This window comes from Leptinotarsa decemlineata, unplaced genomic scaffold, assembly GCF_025532065.1.
Source record: "Leptinotarsa decemlineata unplaced genomic scaffold, Ldec_3_MD MMD2_tig00026340_RagTag_RagTag, whole genome shotgun sequence".
Taxonomy (NCBI): Eukaryota; Metazoa; Arthropoda; class Insecta; order Coleoptera; family Chrysomelidae; genus Leptinotarsa; species Leptinotarsa decemlineata.
In genome coordinates, this window is record NW_027412694.1 from 9515540 (window position 1) to 9538261 (window position 22722).

The window sequence follows — 22722 nt, forward strand, 5'->3', positions numbered from 1 at the left end:
CAAAATTTTCGAAAAAAAAAGGAACGTCATGAGCCAACTTTCTCGACAAGTTCTTTTATAGTGATGGTGATTCAATGATTCTCTATAATATTTTTCTTCACTTTCTCAACATTTTCATCGGTTGTTGATGTGCTGGAGCGTCCAGGGCAAGCGTCGTCATTTACATCTTGACCTTTTGTTAAAAGCTTGTACCACTTGTGAACATTTTTCTATGCCACTGTCAACAGTTCAAGTGTTTTACACAAAATTTGATGCAAAATCTTTGATCAATTTTTTCGATAGCAGTAAATCATGGAACACGTAAAACACTCCTAACTTGTATGTCTCTCAGCAACAAAGTATACATGCTCATTTACTGAGCATGTGTACACCGAAGAATTTAGGCAAATGATGTCGATGATGTCATTTGGACTCCATTTTCTCCTTTCTCTGAGTGTGGAGTGTTTATTGAAAATTATGAAGGTTATATGGTGTTAGTTCTATTCAGTTCAATTAGGAGTGTACGTTATTCAAATGTATGTATCAACGCAATGAACAAATAGAAATTAAGAATTTAGTTTTAATCTGTCTAGCAATACTTATTGCTAGACAGATTAATTTTGCAATTGTTCATGAGACATGACCCTGGCGCCATTCTTTCACAGGTACTCTTCTTAAATACCTTTCATTCCTCTCTTTTTTGTCGACACGATTCTGGTGACGTATAAACTTGCTGCACTCGCATATTTACCATAACAGCGGGTGTGTCCCGGTATTTTCTTGAAAGTTTCTGTTATTGCTAAGACTTATAATTCATGTTTCGACATAACGTATACGGGGAATTCAGGCAAAGAACAAATGGACTGATTTTCTTCTAAATGAATAGTGGTTACAAACATCGATATTTTTTTTTTCATAACATCCCATTCACAAAAAACGAAAGTTACGAGCGAATATGTATTGAAGATATTCAATCCAATCATCAGACATATTATGTTTTGAAATGATTATTTGGATTTCAAATAAATTAAAAGAGTATAATTTTGGAAAAGATTAATTTCTGGGAAAGAAAGTTTTTGGCCTTCTACTTCTCCATATTGATACAAAAATGTGGAAATCTTTCGAAGACAGGAAGAAAGCAATCAATTTCAAAATAAGAAAAATACTTTCGAAACAAGTACTTCTGTATGAATATAAGAAACATACTTTTCTCCATTCCGTTTGTATTCAAAACATTCGTAATGGGATCGAATCAGATATCATTCACAAGATTCCTACACAATATAATTCATGTAAAAAGTATGATTTCACTTACAAATACTTATTTATGCTAACTTGTATTAGTTGTCTTTTACTCGGTAAATATATTTGTATTGCCTTCTACTTGAGCCGTAAATATTGTTTGTGTATTATTTTTATCCAGCATTGAATTGTTTTTATACTATTTTGCTATCTGTTACTCAAAAGATTAGCACTAGCCCCAGAATACTGCTATTTGCTATAGAATTAGCTATTTGTAACTGTAAAGCCGTCGAAAACGTACAATGAAGGAGAACTACCAGAAATAATCCTTCCGCAGAAGTGCAAAAATACGTCAAGTTTTTTGTGAAGGAGTAAAGTTTTTGCAGAACTTTAACCCTGTAAGCAACAATACGATACCTTGTTTAAATTGAAATGGGTATATTTTTAGGAGATACAAATTTTTGGAAAAGAGAAGTTTTGGCTTTCTACTTCTACATCTTTACATAAAACATTATGGGAATCTTCTAAAGAAACAAAGGAATCAATCGACTTCAAAAAATTAACTCTATACCCGTTCCATGTTCCAGCTCCCGAAAACCAAACATGGAAAGGGAGCTAGAATATACCGAGCGGATAGAAATTCAAACTACAGCTATCCGCTAGGACTATACACATTCGTCTTTCAGGCGGAAGTGTATGCTATCTTGCAGTGTGCAAGGCTTATTAAATTGAGACCCCAAAGAAATGAGCGGATCAATATTCTAACAGACAGCAAGAGCGCACTAGGGGCTCTGACAAACCCGAAGGTGACATCAAAACTGGTCTGGGAATGCCATGAAGAACTGAATGAACTTGCAAACAGGAACAAATTACCTTGGTACTGGGTGCCAGGGCATTCAGGAATGTCAGGTGATGATAAAACTGATTAATGCGCTAGACGCGGATCATCAACTTCATATATAGGTCTCTAACCAGCTCTGGGGGAATCAAAATCATTGGTACGAAACCAGATTAGGACATGGATCAATAAGAAGCACACAGAGTACTGGACAAAGTACCTGGCAACAAACACAGTAGAACCTTCATTAGGGAACCGTCTGAGAAAAGAATCGAAGAACTACTTCAATATAGTAGGGATCGGATCAGAATAATTACATGGTTACTAACCGGTCATTGTCCGCTTAGAGGACATCTGAATAAAATGGAGCTGTACAACGGAGACCTCAGCTGCACATTATGCAACGAAGGGATAGAAACAGCAAGTAAAATTTTACCTCTATCATATACTATATTGGGACAGAATCTTCCAGGGTTTGCTCACTCCAAAGCGTTTATTCACCCTTCGAAGCTTGACACCACAAACAGATGTTGGACTATAGTAGAGATGAACTACGATGTCTAACAGGCCTTCTCACAGGTCACTGTCATTTGAATCATCACATGCAGAGACTCGGACTGTCGGAAAACATTGTGTGTCGCTTCTGTTACACATACGCCAGGGCACATACTTTGTGCCTGCACCGCTGGGTACTGAATCAGAATTTCAGAGTTTTACTCTTACCATCTGACCTGAAAGACCACTATCCCTACAAACTAATCTACTTCGTTAAGAAGCTGGGTTTATTTGGTCGAGTGTCGAATAGATCCACTCACATTTGACCTAACCTAACCTACTATATTGTGTAGCAATCCTTTGAATGATATCTGATTCAATTCCATAACGAATGTTTGGAATACAAACTGAATAGAGAAAAGTCTTTTTTGTATAATTCAGTGTTCATATTGAAGTATTTGTTTTGAAAGTATTTTTTTTTTTCGTTTAATGAAAGTATCTATTTCGAGAGGTTTTTTCTTCGAGTTTGTGTTTGAAAGTTGCTTTTTTGCATGTTCTACACATCTTTGTATATAGTTGATTTCTTGAAATCGATTGATTTCTTCTTTTCTTTGGAAAATTCCCCAATTTTTCAATATAAAGATGGAGAAGTAGAAAACCAAAATCTTTCTTTCCCAATACAATACCCTTTCAAGACAATTTTATTTTTGGTTGTAGGGATTCTTGACTTCACTTCGATTCAGTCAGGTTTTCGCAAGGGATACAGCTGTACAACCGCACTCTTGCACGTTGTCGACGATATAATTAGAGCCACAGATCAGGGAAATTGTACTTGTTTGATATTATTGGATTTTAGTCGAACCTTCGACACAATCAGCCATAAATTATTATTGAGAATTTTATCTTATATAGGTCTCGCCGATAGTGCTGTTTCGCTCTTTGAATCATTCTTGGAAAATCGTCAGCAAAAGGTCAATATAGACAGAGTTGAATCCCAATATATTTCATTAAACCGTGGCGTTCCTCAAGGGTCTATTTTGGGTCCACTGCTGTTTGCCACATATACGTCGAATTTAGTCAAGAGTCTTCAGTACTGCAAAATACACATATATGCTGATGACACTCAACTTTATTATGGATTTCCTTCACAAATAACTGATACTGCGTCTGAATATTGATAATTGTAAATCTAATGTCATTGTTCAATCGCAGTACTGTACTTATCGCAGTATTGTACAATCGCAGTACTGTATAAATGAAACTTCTCTTACATCTATTTAAGAAGCAAAAAGTCTGAGAGTTCTAGATGCCGATCTCAGATTTGAAAAACACGTCAATATATTCTTATAACGTGCATATTTCAATTTGAGGATTATATACTATCACAAAGACATTTCGTTTCATTGAGGTTGAGGACAATATTATGTGAGGCAACAGTCCTTTCAAATTTCAATTATACAGATGTGCTCTTTGGTCCATGTTTAACTAGTCAATATAAATAAAAACTCCAAAAAGTTCAGAATTCTTGCTTGAGGTTGATCCATGGCATGAGGAGACGTCAAAGATTTTTACACAAACTCAAAACTGTTGGCTGGTTGAATATGAGTAATAGAAGAATTCTTCATTCTACAGTACTCTTCCCTAAAGTCATACTGACCAAAAACCCAACATATCTGCATAGAAAAATTACTCATCGGACAGATGTTCACAACCCCAATGTTAAAAATAAAGGTTTATTGATACCTCCTAGTTTTCGACTTGAACTTTTCAGACGCAGTTTCAGTTATCAAGTTTGTGCAATCTATAATATTATTCCTGAAATAATCAAAAAGAGAGGGCTTCAGCGATTTCGATTTAGATTTAAGAAATATTTATTTAAAACTCAGTGATCTATTTTATTATTATTCTTATCATACCATGCCTTGATTACAGTAGAACGAATTATTTTATAATAATGCTCTTATATAACATCGCAGCGACTTTTTGAGATTAAGTGGAAAAGCAAGTAACGATTTATCGTTATAAAAATTGAACTTTGTTTCCAACTTTTTCATATTTGTGTCCATACTGTTCATTAATTGTTGAACCTTATTAGTTGTAAACAATAAAACATTTATTATTATTATTATTTGTGAGTGGTGTCAAATCCATATCTATATGCAACGAAGTGATATGGAGAAACTAGGTTTGAAATAAAAGTAGAGTATAATATCACAAAAAAATGATATTAAGGGAAAAAATCGTCGGTGAAAATTAAAATTGTCATACGAAAATATAGTCGATACCAAAATAGAGAAACGTTTAATTGAAATCAGGATTGTGAAATTGTGAAGATGTCCAGTTCAAGATACTTTTATCGTTACCAGTTGTGAGATTAGGAAGGAATTTAGAATGAACATATTGGAAGGTTGCTAAGAATCATATTGGGAGTTTCGGTATTCGTCATACTTATCTTTTCCGATAAATTATTGGAGATTCAATAGATTTTCTAATCCTTTTGCAATATTCTCTTGAAAATTAAAAAAATTCAATTTGAAAATGATTATGCCAAGGTTGGATTGTAATTTTTAATCATCCCAACAATCATACCCAATATATTCTGAAATTTTGAACAAGTATGAAACTCCCCCTTTGTTGCAAGTGCATAATTGTTAACCTTTCAATATTAATCATAAATACGACCTATGACATTTCGCGTGTTAATTTCCCATCAGATACTTTCACCAGATAGATTTATAATCGAGACGTACTTATTATTCCTCGGACTCAGTATGTAATTTATTGTCACTGCGTTTCTTCAGGTATTTTCGCTTTCGGGAGGACGTGGGGAGACATTGATGTAACTGTCTAATCATTTTTTTAACGAGAACTGAGAATCTTTTCAAAGAAATATGACATGTTAGCTCTTTGAGGTTCCCTGAGCTCGACTTCAGAAATAAAGTATTGGTCCATCCCTTTCTATAATATTTCAATCCTGAATGGATATTTATCAAATTGGGCCTCTTCAATTTCCATTTGAAACTGAGAGAGAAAAGATAGTATATCAATAGTTGTTTATAGAAAAACATATAAAAAAATAGGCAATACTTATTATGAAATTATGAAACAACAAAAATCAATTGGCGAATTGATTGATTCCAGTGGTGCATTTGCTTTTTCAGCTGCAGGAAACCCCGGAAAAACCTGCAGCACTACGCCATCTGAAGGTTTTGATCTGTTGATGTCCTCTCTTTTCCAGATCAAAATTTCGGGTGTCTACAGAGGCTCCAATAAATTCAAGATATTGCCAGAATATTTAGTGACACGACTATCGTCAAATTTAAACCAGTCCGTTTCTTCTTTGACCAAGGCGTAATAATGACCAAATTCAATATCAAAACCATAGTGAATAATGACTGCATGAAGATTATAATAGTGGTCTGCTAGATTTAAGTGTTCATCTATTTCGAACCTTCGTAAGAGTCTGGTGCTTCCGTAAGAGGTTGAGTCATGTTTGAAAATCATCAGTGTTATTATTAGATTGACTGGTGCCTCAGCTATACTCGTTCTCTTATAATGGTCAGTTGATCTGAGAAGATTTGCGTCACACCATCTTTTTATATTGCTAATATCATGATTTATTACTATTTCAAGTTCATCACGATTTTGATCATGCCATAAAATTGTAGTGTCTTCAGCGAATAATGTGAACTCTCCTTTTATATCAATAGATGTCAGATCATTTATATACAAGAGAAATCACAGTAAACCTAGGACCGAGCCTTATGGAGCTCCACAATTTGACTTCGCTCAGATAAATGAGATTGAAACCAATTGAGACTTACACCTCTTATACCATAATGTTGTAACACAGTCACACCATGACTAACACAGTCAAACACTTTCGATATGTCACAGAACACAGCAGTTGCAATCTCGCCATCATTTAATTTGTTATGTAGACTGTAAAATAATGAAAAAATGGCATCATTAGTGTTTTTTCTACTCCGGAATCCAAACTGACATTTGTTTAATATCTGGTTTCTCTCGAGAAAATCAACTAGTCTTCACTTGACTAGTTTTTGTATAATCGTTGTTATTAAAGAGATAGGTCGGAAGTTAGAAGAGATGCCAATCTCTCCACCTTTATGGAGAGGAATAACAATAGACGTTTTGAGAAAATTTGGAAAAACTCCTTCTTCATATGAGATATTTATTATGTCAACTAGTACTGATAAAGCATTGTCTGATAGATTTTCGAAAATATTCAAGGAGATGTCGTCAATTCCTGAAGTGTGTTTATTTTGTATCTCCCTAAAGACTTCTTCTAATTCTTAGAGATTTGTGTCATATAGAATAAAATTATCTGCTATATCAATATCAAATAAATTATCAAGGGGAAGTACAACCGTAGAACGGATGATGCAAACTCCTATGCAGGTGCATCGTTTTTCGGTTCTTTACGTCGACTCGATACAGCTCCTCCCGAGTCCTTTTCACTACTCCAAACACGGAGAGTAAGACTGGAAAGGCGATCATATTCGTGGCACCAACTTTCTTCTTTCCCGACAGTTCCGATGACCAGATCTGTCGTAGTTTGTGCTGATACTTGCCGCGGAGAGAATTCTGTACTGCTTTAATTTGTTTGATTAGTTGGATCCAGCTATCAAATCCAAACAAGTCAAATCTATTTGGAGTCATGACTTCGTTTCATTTGTTGTATCGGTAGGATAAAAGTGTAACTAATCGCTATCTGTACTTGGGAGATATTTGAAAAAATTATTGTTGGGGATCCTTATTATTCGATTTGAGTGTACTTAGTTTTCTCTAATGCATTACGTTGAGCTTCGCATTCAGTTGATCCATTTCAATCAGTTCCTAACAAAAAAGTTATTTCAATTTGTAAAGTCACGTCAAATATTTGTTAAAAATATACTATGAAAATACCGTTCACTTGACTCAACAACTTAGATTGACTATATTTTGTTGAACGATGTTCTTAATAATCAAATATAGGTAAATACCTGAGAACATTTGTCTGTTACAAAATCTAGGAAAACCCAAAAAGTGATGTCATCGCAAAAGAAGTCGCAGGCAACAGCTAATCAAAAATATGACCGCAACTGAATATGTAGGTACATGATCAATTTGTAACCGTTGTCCCCAAAAGAGAGAACGATCCTCAAAAATACTTATAACTCCGTTCTACTTTCTACCTTCAACTTTCCGTAGATTAGACAAGAAAAATAGCATGTATTGCCAAATAATATGTATATTGGTGATAATATTTGATCACTACTGTGTACTTTCAGCAGAATAAAAGAACTCATTAGAGAATTAACGTTATACTTATTTTTCGAAACAATTCTTGACAACCTTGTTGACATAAAAACTGACTAGTCGTCAATATTGAATTGCCAGAGTTTACAGATGAGATCTGTGAACCTTGATCAAAAATCATACAGCGACTTCAGTCTTGTGAAAATAAATGTAATCATGACTTGTTTCACCTTGAAATGCATTCCAACTCTCTTCTCTTCGATACTTTTACTTCTCATTTTCAATAAAACTACCAAATGTTATATAAATCTGATGTGGTTTTGGCTATTCTATAATATCAGGACCGGCCCACATTGATTAACACATTGGAATGTCAAATAGTTTATGTAATTAATTCACACTTAATAAGTACCCATAATGTATACTGTTTGAGATTTAAAGCATTTTCAGAGAAGAATGATAGAATCAAGTAGAAATTGAAGTGAATTATTGTTAAATCACTTAGAAACAAATCTTGTGTAACGTATTCGATATGTAATGTGGCATTTTGTATATATAATTTTGAATTTTGACTGACGTGTATAAAATAACATTTTCATAATGGAAAAAGTTTATACTGGAATCAATAGTGTCGAGGTTGCTGCTGCAGTATTTTGCAATTTCTCGAAGGCTTTCGACTGTGTGGATCATGAAATACTGCTGAGGAAACTTCCTTATTACGGTTTAGGAGGAGTGATACTGAGCTGGTTCAGCTCATATTTGTCAGGTCGTAGCCAGATGGTGGAAACAAACCACCGCTCAGAAATTACAAAAATACATAAGGGTGTAACCTCAGGGTTCAATACTAGGGGCCAACATTGTTCCTCATCTACGTCAACGATTTGACAAGTATAAATATTTCAGGGAAATTCACACTATTTGCAGACGATACTACCATTTTTTGGCAATCCAACAATGCAAACGATTTAACTAAAATCATATCCAACGATATGATGACAGTGAAAAATTGGTGTGATTCAAATCGTCTTTCTCTATATATTTCGAAAACTAATATAGTAACTTTCAGATGCGAACTTGACAATATACCCATTGGGAGTAACATTATTGAGAACAAAAGTAGCCTAAAATTCATAGGAGTACATTTAGGAAACTAAAATTTGAAGAACATAGTTATGCCTTGTGTAAAAAAATGTCCTCTGGATGTTATGCCGTCAGAGTAGTCGCAAATGAACTTGGTTTAACAGCAGCTAAGACTGTTTATTTTTCTTTGGTGGAATCTCACTTGAGATATGGAATTCCATTTTGGGAAGTATGTAGTGGTTATCTACTTCAAAATATTTTAGTTTTGCAAAAACGAGCCATTATATATATGTGCAAATCAAAACGTAGAGACTCTTGTAGATTACTCTTCAACACTCATGGAATTCTAACAGTGACATCTATCTTTGTAATGAAAACAGTTTGTTTAATTGAAAAATATTCGAACACATTTCAATCTTCATCAACTCATTATGTGACAAGGCAATCCAACAACATTAAGTTGCCAATACCTAGGACATCACTCATAAGAGATTCCATTATCTATATCTATAATGGTTGCAAAATGTTTAACCATTTGCCAAAGAATATAACAGAAATAAAATCTTTACAATGCTTCAGGAAAGCTGTGAAAAGTTTTTTATGGAACAGACAATACTATAATGTACAATAATTTTATAATGATAATTTTAAAAAAAATATTTTTTTTTATTTATTCGATATTTACCAGTATCCTGTGCGACTCATATGTTCATATATATTTTATGTATGAGTGAAAATTGTGTGAGTGAAATATGTATGAGTGAAAATAAATGCACTTTGTTTTTACATATAATTGCATTATAGATTAAGTGAAACTTTGTCCACAAGATCAATGTTATTACAATAAAGTATATTCTCTCTCTCTCTCTCTCTCTCTCTATACAATTTTTTCTGAAAGAAGTGAACTTGAAATGGTTCAGATATTCAAAGTATCGGGGTTATGTTTGAATGTGTAGGTGAGTGGATACAATTAGATTTCGACAAATTTTCATCTGAATCAACGAGGTCAAAGGCCAAGTTATAAGTCAATCTAGACTAGGATGGAGTTGAACGACGAACTGATCCAAACCTTCTGAAGACAGTGAAAATGTATTTGAATGTTTGAGGATTTCTAGCTCTCGTGAGACAAGCACTGTAACCGAAACGTCGATTTTAACAAAGGGGCCGGAAACAACTGCATGAGAAGTAGTGAACAAAGCCAAACAATATTTGATGGTAAAAGTAACTACTATTTTTGGAATATATGGAGCCTGCCGGCGAGAAGAGCTGTGCCATATATTAATAGAAGACATTAAATAAATGGATGAATCGTTGATTGTTCAAATTCCAATTACAAAAACGAAAATGGGTCGTTCTTTTTGCATTGTTGGAAAAACATTGACTATTTTATTAAATACGTTGCATTACGCCCTTCTGTTATCAATCATCCACGTTTTTTTCTAAAATACTCAAATTATAAATGCAGTGCCAACCCAGTTGGTATAAACACGTTTGGGAAAATGCACTCTACCAATGCTAGGTTTCTGAACCTCCCTAAACCAAAGAAATATGCAGGTCACTATTTCAGAAGGTTTTCTGCTTCTCTGCTAGCAGAATCGGGAGCAAAGAAGCACGGGGGCTGGAAGTCTACAACAGTAGCTGAGGGTTACATCGATCAATCTATTTATTATAAAAAAGATATTGCTGAAAGAATAATCTCAACAGCTAGCTCCAGCTTTACAGCATCGTCCTTTTCACTTCAAGATTTAAATGTTAATGCCCATGAAATTGTCAACTTAAATAGTTCAAATATATTACAAGGCTCTTCAACATCGCAAGGTATTAATATCAGCAGTTGTTCTAATTTTAATGTTCATAAATAATAATGATAATCTAATTAATGTATATATGTAATACATTTTTGACAGAATTTAATTGTATCTATATCTATTGTTCATAATAAAACTTCCTTGATAATTGAATAATTATGTTTTGTTTACTACTATTAAAATCGTGTTAAAAATAATTGTAACACTAATGTAACACGCTACTTTGTAAACGTCATCTTCTAATACTCTTGACAACCATTAAAAATCTCACTTCTAATTACAGCTGTACAAACATATAATATATTTAGACAAAATATGTTTTGATGCCCATGACACAACGTAAAAAGGATGGATTGAGAAGCTAAAGAAGTGTTTACCTCCAAATAGCATCCGAAAAAATACCAATGAGTAGAAATAAGACTTTTCCCACAATTTGATGAGATATATTTCGAAATACTGATAGAACCGAATATTGAAATGAATATTTCAAGTACAGGTTACACTTGCCATCGACATTTCGCATCCTACTGTGGTTGCAATGTCTCGCCAAAATATCACTTCGGTATATTTCTGAGAATACTTTGAAATCCCAGAGACACCCAAACAGATGAATTCATTGATATGAAGGTGGTGTACTTTCCGCTTCCGCCGTGAAGCCGAGGTTATAAGAATAACGGAAACTATCTTTCTGAGGTATAATTATTTATAATGCGATACGTTGAAACGAATTCTACCTAGGAAATTATCAAATAATCTGAAAGAAAGCCGCGACCAAGGCGAACCTGTCCTTACTTATTAACATATTTGGTATGTTGGGTAATTTATCGATTCACCGATATGGATAACTCATTGTCAAAATACGAAGAAAATAATCGATGATACTGGTAAATATGTTTTTTTGAATTTATTCCGGATAAAAAACCAGCAATTTACTCTGCGAAGAAACGAAGTGTATAATCACATATAATGTATATAGTATACACTGTGTCCGAAAAGTATGGAACAAATTCATTTTCAGCTAAACAGGTCATTTTAAGAAATAATCCTGAAACACGTCGATTTTTGATGTAAATTTACCGTATTTTAAAATAATAATCTAATATACAAGGTGAATTACGTTCGAGTAATGACGTCACCGTAATTTTTTTTTAAATGGAACACCCCCATTTTGTCTCAATTTTCGGATTACTCTAGCTGAGCTGATTCCAAAAATGTATCACATGTTGATTCCAATTGGTACAGGGTGGACAAAAATACAGTAGTTGTGTGTGTGCTAATAAAGTAACGCGTAACATTCTTTATTAGGTAAATTAACAATATCATCAAAAATACTCATTGTCTAGCGGACAGAATATGCTGGAATACATGACTTTATATTAAATGTTCGAACTGCAGCCCTTGCTGTATTTGACAGTAACCAAAACGGTGTACAAATTCTTGTTGAACCTTGTGTATGATTTCTTGCGTAATATTGTTCATTTCTGTTCGAATTTTCACTTGTACATCTTCAATATTTGCTGGTTTTGTTTTATAAATAACATTCTTCAGATGACCCCACAGAAAATAATCCAAAGGATTTAAATCTGGTGACCTCGCTGGCAATTCAGTGGGTCCACGTCTACCAATCCACCTGTTCGGAAAAATTTCATCTACGTACCTTCTAATATCTACAGCATAATGTGGTGGTGCACCATCCTGTTGAAACCATAAATTTTCATCAAAACCTCCGGGATTACGTCTGCTGGGAAATAAATTACGTAAAGTAGGTACGAGATACCCCCTTAAAAACTCAAGGTACTTTGCCCCGTTTGAATTACCTTCGATAAAGTAGGGTCCAATGATTCGATTTCGTACAATTCCAGCCCATACATTTACCTTTCGAGGGTATTGTGTATGATGCTCACGCATCCTGTGGGGGTTTTCTTTTGCCCAGTATCTACAAACGTGAAAGTGGACTCATTAGAAAAAATAATGTTTTGTATCAAAAGAGGGTCTCGGTGACATTTATCCATCATTTCTTCGCAAAATTGGAGTCGTCTATCGGGATCATCTTCGTTTAATTCTTGCACAAGTTTGATTTTATAAGGATGCCATTTTTCAAGCTTCAATAGTTTGTGTACCGTTGTTTTGCCAACACCGATTTCGCGACTAACTTTACGAACAGAAGTGTGCGCATCTTCTTCAAAACTCAGTAAAACATCTAATGCTGTATCAGCATTTGCAGGGGGACGACCTGATTTGCGTACATTTGCAACCGTACCAGTTTCTCGAAATTTCGTTTCCAGCTTACTGACTGTTGAACGCGTTATAGGTCTTTCTGGATATTTATCATTAAACAAATTGCACACTTCCATCTGAGTTCGCGATCTGTCTCCATACCCAATCATCATAAGTATTTCAGTTCTTTGTTTCACACTCAACTCCATTTCTACTTCCAATTAAATCTAAGCAATCATTCGAATATATTCACGAATACCAAAAATATTGTAGTACTAAACTGTCACTGAACATCAATAAATTACTAAACAAATAATGATATTTCACAAAAAACTAGACGACTATGTTTTTTATAAATGTAGATAAGAAATAATTTCTTTCATATTCTGTCTGCTAGACCACAAGTACCAATCATGTATGTAAACAGCTCATTTTCATTACTCTAAACATGTAGCAAACTACGGGGTGTTACATTTGAACCAACTGCCGCTAGACAATAAGTATTTTTGATAATATTGTTAATTTACCTAATAAAGAATGTTACGCGTTACTTTATTAGCACACACACAACTACTGTTTTTTTGTCCACCCTGTACCAATTGGAATCAACATGTGATACATTTTTGGAGTCAGCCATTTAAAAAAATGACGGTGACGTCATTACTCGAACGTAATTCACCCTGTATATTAGATTATTATTTCAGGATTATTTCTTAAAATGACCTGTTTAGCTAAAAATGAATTTGTTCCATACTTTACGGACACAGTGTATGAGAAATAACGCCATTGGAATAGTAGAACTTTTCGACGAATAGCAGCTTGTTGAATTGATTTTGAACCACCCAAATGAAGAATTTGTCACTGAACATGCCCCAAGAAAGGTACATTGGAGGTCAGTCATTACTTATTCATTCAACATCGAGAACACAATTTCCACCAAGACTCAAGATACAGCAACGTGCAGGTAATATTTAAACGATACTAAAATTTGTGGAATAAATTCACACGTTTCTCATATTAGGTTGCTGCGTACAAAAATACACACATCGGAAAAGTCTAGGGAGATTTTTAAAAATGGCAATAATTTTTTTTTTAGATCGCTTTAGGGAAAAAAAGTTGACGGGTGATTATTAAACGAATGTAACTTTCAACAAAATTTATTAAATGATCAAAAATACTGAGTGCGCATATAAGCAAAACTAAAAAAAATATGGCTCTTCTTTGGCACCCCGAAAAAAAAATCATAATACAAAAAAAATTGGAATCAGTACAAAGTATGGCCTCCACGCTGGTTTATTACGGCCCTACATCTATCGTGCATCGACAAAATGAGATTGTCAATGTCTTGTTGAGGTACATTTGACCATTCAGCGATTAAAAGCTCTCTCAATTGAAAAGTTGTGTGAATGTTCCCCATATGCGGAGTAATTCTTCGTTGAAGCATGTCCCACACATGCTCGATGGGATTCAGGTCCGGTGATTGTGCTGGCCATGGCAATACATCAACTCCTTCGTTGGTGAGCCAGTCAGTCACTAGACGCGCGACATGTGGACAAGCATTATCGTGCATTAGGTGGAAGTTTTCACCAACAGCACCAGCAAACGGACGGACGATAGGTAGAAAATGGTGTCGAGGTACTGTCGAGCTATGAGGGAGCGATTTGGAAAAACGAGATTGGTTCTACCGCCGTTCATGATTCCGCCCCATAGCATTACTGTACCTCTGTATGTGTGTTTTGACGTTCTTGACACCACTCTAATCTTCTACCGCGATTGCCTCTCGACAAAGGTGGACATCTAAGTGGCCTTCTGTTGTGGAGATCTGCTTCATGCAGTCGATTTCTAACAGTATCACGACCAATGGTTACCTGGTGCGTCTGCTGCAACACGTTAACCAACTCAGGTGCTGTGATTGTCAGTTGTCTTCTTGCGGTTAAGACCAAAAATCGGTCTTGAACTGCAGTTGTAGCGCGTCTTCGCCCTGGATGGTGTTCGGCTGGACTGCCAGTTTCACGGAAACGCCACACAATGGACTGATAACACTTTGGGAGACCCCCAAACGAAGAGCTACATCATTTTGTCGCAAGCCACCTTGAAGAAGCCCTACAGCTCTATTCATCTCAGCCAATGGTAAGTGATGGCGTTCCATGTTAAAGCACAATATTTCCAGTTTAATTGCTGAGTAAGAACTGCATAGAATGTACAAACTCGACACTTTCAGATTATTCATTTTAGCCGAAAACCTACAGTTTGTAAAAAACTTGATAAAAGATTAGTTACCGTTTTTGCAGGCTTTGTTCAACCCATAGAAATCTACAGAGTGTTCGAGTGTACAAATTTAATCGAAATTAAACGACCTCACGCATTTATTTTTATGATATTTAGTATGTTATAAACTTTTCCGATGTGTGTATGTTAGTGTGGCGGAAAAAAGAACGAAAGATTAAATGTGCCGTAAGATAGAGACAGATGTGAATATTAGCCCATCGGCTGTTATAAAAACTCTAGAATTGGACATAACCTTTTCAATAATGTAGTAATATAATAAATAATGATATTTTTGACTAATACCTACTCAAGATGAACATAAAAGAGGAATAATGCACTTTCTTTGGATTTAATCCATTTCTGAGAAGTTATAATGTGAACGACGTCTTAATATTAGGTATTTAACGTTTGTTTGAAGGTAGTTGACAATGTTTCCACCAGTTATCACCCGAAGACTATTGTGGATACTAACAATCGAAATGTCGTAACGTAACTTGGTTTAGAATCTTTTAATTTTTATTTTTTATTTTTTATTAATAATATATTGAATTTTCAATTTTCAGCCTGGATTATTATTTCTATTTTTTATTTTTTTGGTTGTTGCTTGTATGTTATTTCTTTGTAATTTTAGTTTTTTGTTAAAAAATCGTTATTGCATATCTGCAACATAACTCTAGTTACACACACCGATTTTGGACGGCCAGTATAAAATCGTCCGATATTTTATTGGTAGCGGGTTCTTGCACACTCACCGGATTTTTATCGGACACACAATCAGTTGCTTTGTTGTCGTAATTAGCACGCACTACCAAAACGAAGGTAATGCGTAGTAACAACAATTTCACCAAGCATTCGAGACTGGAATGGTCGGTGAAAAACCGGTGAGTATGCAAGAGTGTATTTAGTCATGTACGCCAATACTTCCCGGTACTGCCGGCGATACAGTGGCAGAGGACGGCTGCTCACCGGAATTTTACCGGCGTCGATCACCGATAGGCATGTGTGCAAGGTCCCGTTCCCACATGTGGTTAACTAACGTAACTAGCGTAACGCTAGTTGCACACACACCGATTTTGGACGACCGGTCGTCCAAATTCCAATAGTGAACCACATGTGGGAACGGGACCTTGCACACATGCCTACCGGTGATTGTCGCCGGTAAAATACCGGTGAGCAGCCGTCCACTGCCACTGTATCGCCGGCAGTACCGGGAAGTAGTGGCGTACATGATTAAAAACATACTCACCGGTTTTTTACCGACCATGCCAGTCTCGAATGCTCAGTGAAATTGTAGTTACTACGCATTAACTTCGTTCTGGTAGTGCGTGCTAATTACGACAACAAAGCAACTGATTGTTTGACCGATAAAAATCCGGTGAGTGTGCAAGCACCCGCTACCAATAAAATATCGGCCGATTTTATACTGGCCGTCCAAAATCGGTGTGTGTGCAACTAGCGTAAACGCGCCCCTTTTATCCCCACGGTCGGCTTCCCAATAGGAATATTTGAAAACCCTTTCTTAATGCGCATCAAAGACTTAAGAAACACATAAATACCAAATTTTAGCTTCCTAGGATTTACCAGTACGGAGAATCAGAGATGAATGAGTAAGTAATCCGTGACTTTCGCATTTATAAGTATAGATAAATTATTTGACGAGATTTTCCAATTGAAACCGCTAACTTAAAAATTGATCTCTCAACTAAATGAATAACGCACTAACAAAATTCCAGTTTGTTTTCCTCAAAATATATTTTATGTGGTAAATGGGGTCACTTAAATATTTTTGATACGTCACTATTTTATCGACAACGCCACTGTTTACCAGCGAATCATCAATAGCAACCTGCACCTAAAAAAGTTATCAATATTATGCATCTACGTGGGCTGATTCAATATGCAATGGAGATTTGCCCATAACTTTCTACAGAAGTGACTCAATTCTTATGAGGCTTGGCGCCATCGAATCCTGAGTACGCGACTTTGTAAAAGTTTTTGGTTACAAAACGGTTTTGTTCCGGTTTCGCATTCAGCAGGTTGATTGTTGAAATTTTGTTTTCAATATTCCAATAGTAATTGAGACAATTTCGTACATTTTGGACTCGATTGGATTCATTTTTATAAAAAATTACTTTAAATACCATCTGCTAATGAAAATTACGATACGACAGTCAGTAATAATGATAATAATAATAATAATAGTCCTCGTGAAATATTCAGCTTCCGGTGAGGCGATTATTTTTCGAGGAGAGTAGAAAAAACGAATAGGATATCTCTCCTCGAACTTCGCGACCTATCCCGACCGCTCTGTTGTTCTGATTATAGGAGTCCATGCTGGAATCTCAAGATAATGCCGGCGTGTTGCACGATGGCAGTAATATTGGCCAGACAATTGCAAAAGGCAGTCATTTTAGGTACATTGCGTCTACCTACGGCACATAATTCTTGCACCCACTGGTCACTCACCTCACGTTGTGGGATGTGGTCATTAGTTCACCATTTCGAAGCTTTGGGGACAAGACCTAACCAGAAATAATAGTTATGATAATAATGAGGGCTACGGGGACACACTTTCATCAACGCAACCTCTTCAGATGATGAGATTAATATACATGGAGTCATTTTCAATAAGACTAAAAACCTCGACTCATCAAAGCACCTGACCTTTGGTTTCCTCAGGTCGAGAAGGATGAATTCAAAAACCAAGAGGTTCATCAAGGCCCGTCGAAAAGGTGTCTTCAACACCTTGGTCCACCGTAGTCGCATGTTAGTTATAGAGGTTCCTAATAACAGGTGCAAATCGCCTGAGAAGTTTATGCCTTTGCTGGCAGTATGTGCAGCTTTGGAGGTCTCAGCCTACATCCAATGACATAACACAGCCCCAAAAGTGCTCTACAATCACCTTCAGCACCTCTTCAGTTTTGCCAAAATTGTTAAGGCTTGCGCAGCCAAAGTTTTTAGTGTCACTGTTGGCTGAAGGAGCATGAAAGAAACTAGAGGCTGGGCTAAAGGGACAAGTCCGCTATGGCAGAACACGCAGTCAATGGACGAAACCACATGATTATGTTAGAAAACACGGAAATCATTACTTCCATCAAGGATACCATAGCCGACTAGTACGGGAGGTAATAGAGATACACAAACACGTATAATTTCAACAGAAAAGAAGAAGCCGAAACGAATATGGAATCCCATTCTAAGGCGTTCAAGAATAACAAATATGATGGCAGGTAGAAAAGGGTCAACGAATGTAAGTGACAATTTACTTAATCCAGGTACAGTAATTAGCACACCAAACTACCTGAATCAACACAAATATGCTTCACGCAGCCGAAATACCCAGTCATCGGAAATAAACTCAAGATGTATGAAACTGCCAACGCAGATAGGGCAGTAAATGATTGCTTGCAGTCTCGTGATCAAATGAATGGGGTTCGTCTCTCAGTGTTAAGCTATGCAGCAGTCTATACATTTTTCCGATGTCCTTCACGTAACGCCGGTTACCGGTATACTATCCAAAGAAACTCTTTACGTCGTGCTTGCCCTTTGATGTCGGCCATTCTTGCACTGCCTTGATTTTTTCTAGATCTGTTTCAACTCGTTTTGAGGACAAGACGTGTTCGAAGTAATTTACCTTATCTTAAAAGAAGTAACACTTCTTGGGATGGATTTGCAAATGAGCATTTCGCAACCTCGTGAAAACACTCCTCAAGTTTCACATATATTCGTCAAAGCTTTTTCCGGTCACTGTAATGTCATCAAGATAAATCAAGCATGTTAATCAGGTTAGTCCTTTGAACACCAACTTCATCAAGCTTTCAAATGTTGCAGGTGCACTACACAATCCGAACAGTATAAACTTTGTTTGTTTAATCCATTGCCGGTGGAAAATGGATGCCTGCCAATATCTGAATGGAATTTTCGTTGACGATGTTGGCCACTAATACCTTACTTTTTATTTCAAAATTTCCAAACATAAGTCTTACTTCAGCTATCTCCAGTAGCTGTTTCCAGAAGGGGTACTAATGATAACTTCTCCAAACTGCTTCTGATGGAAATATTGGCTTTCATCACTGACCTCGTTGCTTCAGTATCGACCATGAAGAGGCCCCGGTGACAGTCTCGCTTTAAATGTCCCTCTCTGATGCACCAATAGCATTTGAGTCGGTCTCTAGGCAGTTTCATTCATCAAATATTTCTTGGAGAGTTCATCTAGACCTGCCATGAATCGATCTGTTCCTTCTTCTTTTTCGTTGATGACCCTCACTGGAACTTCTCGTTGTTGTCGCGAAGCGCATTTGGCATGAATAATGGTTTCATTCAATTTTTGACGTGCCATCCTTAGCGACTTCTACAGCTCTGTATCACGAACCCCGTCGATGAAACTATGGACATTAATCCAGTGGGTGAAGTTATCGGGTGCTTCTGGATAAGCGAGTTCTACCAACCTTTCGACTTCAGCCCAAAACTCATTGAGTCACTTCCAGTGGAGCTTGGTAGACTCATTTGAGGTGCTCACCACCATACCTGACTTCCAAAGAATTTTGGAAGCCTTTCCTCGTAGTGTCAATATAAAAACTGTTGCTCACTTCTCATTTATTCACCCATTATTTTCTGCAGCGGCCTCAAATTGTCTGCAATAAATTGACCATGAAGATTCTCCATCGAAGTTTGGAGTTTCAATAAAACCACTGCTAGAAATGGGATTTTTTTCCGATTTGCATTTTTCCACACTGATCCTCTTCATCTACGGTGATTCTATCCGGGTTTCCAAATTTTTTTGTCGACATCTTCAAACTTATTTTCAAATTTCCTTCCGACTCCTTCAAGCTTCTCTGCAAATTTCCTTTCAACCCCTATTTTGTTTTCAGGGATACTTTTTCAAATTATTCATGAATAAATTCGTGTACCCACTCTTCATTCACTTCCAAAAGTTTCAATTCTTCAAACAAATGAAGATACTTTTGACACCAAATGTTGCACTTTATTCGTGGGTTCGACAATAATTAACAACACTGTATAATTAAACTTCACTTTATTTCACTGCTATACTGCCAATATAACACAACAGCTTTAACTAAACTCCAGACTACCGTACTTTCAACTAGACTTACTGCATCTGCCAGTTGCTAGTGTTTATACAGGGTCCTGCAACAGTGGCGCGGTGTTCCATATCTCTATATAGGAAGCAGATAGGAATCTAATTTTCTATAATATTACCTTATTGCTCGAGCTCGACAAAATAAAAATATTGGCGGTCACACAGGGTGTTCGATTTTTTCTGGGCGGATCCCAACTGTGTCTTTTTAAATGGCAACCTATATTTTTTATCGCTTTTTCGGTTTCTTCATAGAAAATAAAATAAACTTTATGTATATCTGCACTTCGAAAATATTGACGGTTTTCGAGATATCTAGCATGACAGGTTTTTTTTCCAATATTCGTCACTCAGAATATTTGAAATTATAAAGTGGTGCCAAGTCCAGTTGAAATTTTTTTTTGGTCGAATATTCTACATTGGTAACTCTCTCAAACGATATATCTGAAATCGACCTGTGATATACAGGGTATGAAAAACCGCTTGCCAAATATTGTAAATGAAAATTTGCAAAATCTTCCTTATATTAAATGGAACACCCTGTATATTATTGATCCATAAGAAGCGCCAGCGAAACCTCTACAAATTTCATTAAGTATTCCCTATGGCTAAGTTCAATACTTTTTCTTAAATGAGCATTTCTTTCGAAAAATGGTCATTTTTTCAAAGCGAAATCCATTTGACGACTGATAAAAATATACGAAAGATATCTTGTTTCAATTTTGTACATTAGAAGGTGTCCAAACAAATATTTTTTAACGAAATAAATGTATGTACCTATCACTTTTTGCTAAATGGAAAATTATTTTTTCATTGGATGCAGAATTTCACTCATAAATCGTGCAATATCAAACCAAACAAGTTAAAAGAAAGAAACATTATAAATAACTATTTTTTTCGTGTTATTATATTCATTCAGAGCTTGAGTTCTAGATATTCAAATTTGTCAACTGGCAAATTACAAAACTACAAAAGGGAGAGTTTAATTAAGGTTGATAATGAAACTTTTATAAAATATGTTCAACATGTCTTCCATTTTCTTGAATGCAGAGCTGAAGTCTATGTTTGAAAGACTGTTCTACCCTGCGCAAGACAGCTGGTGTAATGCTGCGAAAAGCATTCGTTATTCTAAGTCGCATATTTTCGGGAGAAGTTGGTGGCTCAACGTAAACCATATTTTTTATGTATCCCCATAAGAAAAAATCTAGTTTCGTCAAATCTGGTGATCTAGCGGGCCACCGTACAGGCCCATTCCGTCCTATCCATTTATTGGGAAATACTTCATTTAGATGATCTCTCACTTCTGCCGAATAGTGAGCAGGTGCACCATCATGTTGTAACCACATTCTATTGCGGAGGTCAAGAGGAATATCATCTAACAAACCTGGTAAATCATTTCGTAAGAAATTGAGATACATTGCACCATTCATATGTCCCTCAAAAAAGTATGGACCAATTACATATTCTCCAATGATGCCTCCCCAGACATTTATCGACCACCTATGTTGATAATCCACCTGTCTCAATAAGTGAGGATTTTCTGTCGCATAATAATGGTAATTATGTCGATTTACAAATCCATTTTTATGGAATGTCGATTCATCCGACCATAAAATATTATTGAAAAAATATTCGTTTCGACGAATTTTGTTCATGGCCCAATTGCAAAATCTCACTCTTTTCTCGAAATCAGCATACAGTAGTTCTTGATGTAACTGAACGTGGTATGGATGCAAGCGATGTTTCTTCAATACTCGTTGCACTGATCTCTCACTTATATCCACTATTTCCCCAATTTGTCGTTGACTCCTACTAGGATCTTCTTCAACAGCAAGAAGAACTTGCAATTCATTATCTTCATTAGTAGCTGGCTTGATGCGCTCATGTTTGGAATAATTAATAGATCCAGTTTCAACGAATCGTCCCAAGACCTTTCGGAAAGATCTTTCATCTGGATGCCTTCTATCTGGATACCGTTGAGAATAAATTCTACTTGCCAATAAACAATTCCTGTCTGATTCACCTAATATGAAAATCATATCAATCAAATCACTTTTTGATAACAACATTCTGATGAAATTATACCGACAGTTCAACTTCACGATTGACTAAAAATTTCAATATTCATTTGCAGCCAAATATTTTGTTCTGTCATTTGCCAGACTACTTGATTTCCAATAAATATTTCATTCGCTGAAAGGTTGTTTTAGACCGAAAGAATATGGCACAAATTCCGAGATTTTTGAAATTATTGTAACTATTCAAGAACGTCCATTTTGTGGTGTAATTCGCAACTTGTTTATCTAGCAACAAGTAATTTTAGGAATGGGCGATATTTTAAGGAAAGGGTATTTTTTGTGTATTCTTATCAGTCGTCAAATGGATTTCGCTTTGAAAAAATGACCATTTTTCGAAAGAAATGCTCATTTAAGAAAAAC

At 35.8% G+C, this 22722-nt stretch overlaps 2 protein-coding genes across 2 annotated transcripts in view; one reads left to right on the forward strand and one right to left on the reverse strand.

The window, feature by feature from the left end:
- The window catches only part of LOC111512635 (uncharacterized), a 54040-nt gene that overhangs the window by 22809 nt on the left and 8509 nt on the right, over positions 1-22722 (reverse strand). The gene's annotated exons all lie outside the window — the stretch shown is intronic.
- LOC111510684 (calcyphosin-like protein) overlaps positions 16769-22722 on the forward strand; it is a 71164-nt gene continuing 65210 nt past the window's right edge. Inside the window, exon 1 of the mRNA XM_074183651.1 lies at positions 16769-16793. Within this exon, the coding sequence (XP_074039752.1) occupies positions 16786-16793 (8 nt within the window). The 5' untranslated portion in view covers positions 16769-16785. The remainder of the gene's footprint in view (positions 16794-22722) is intronic.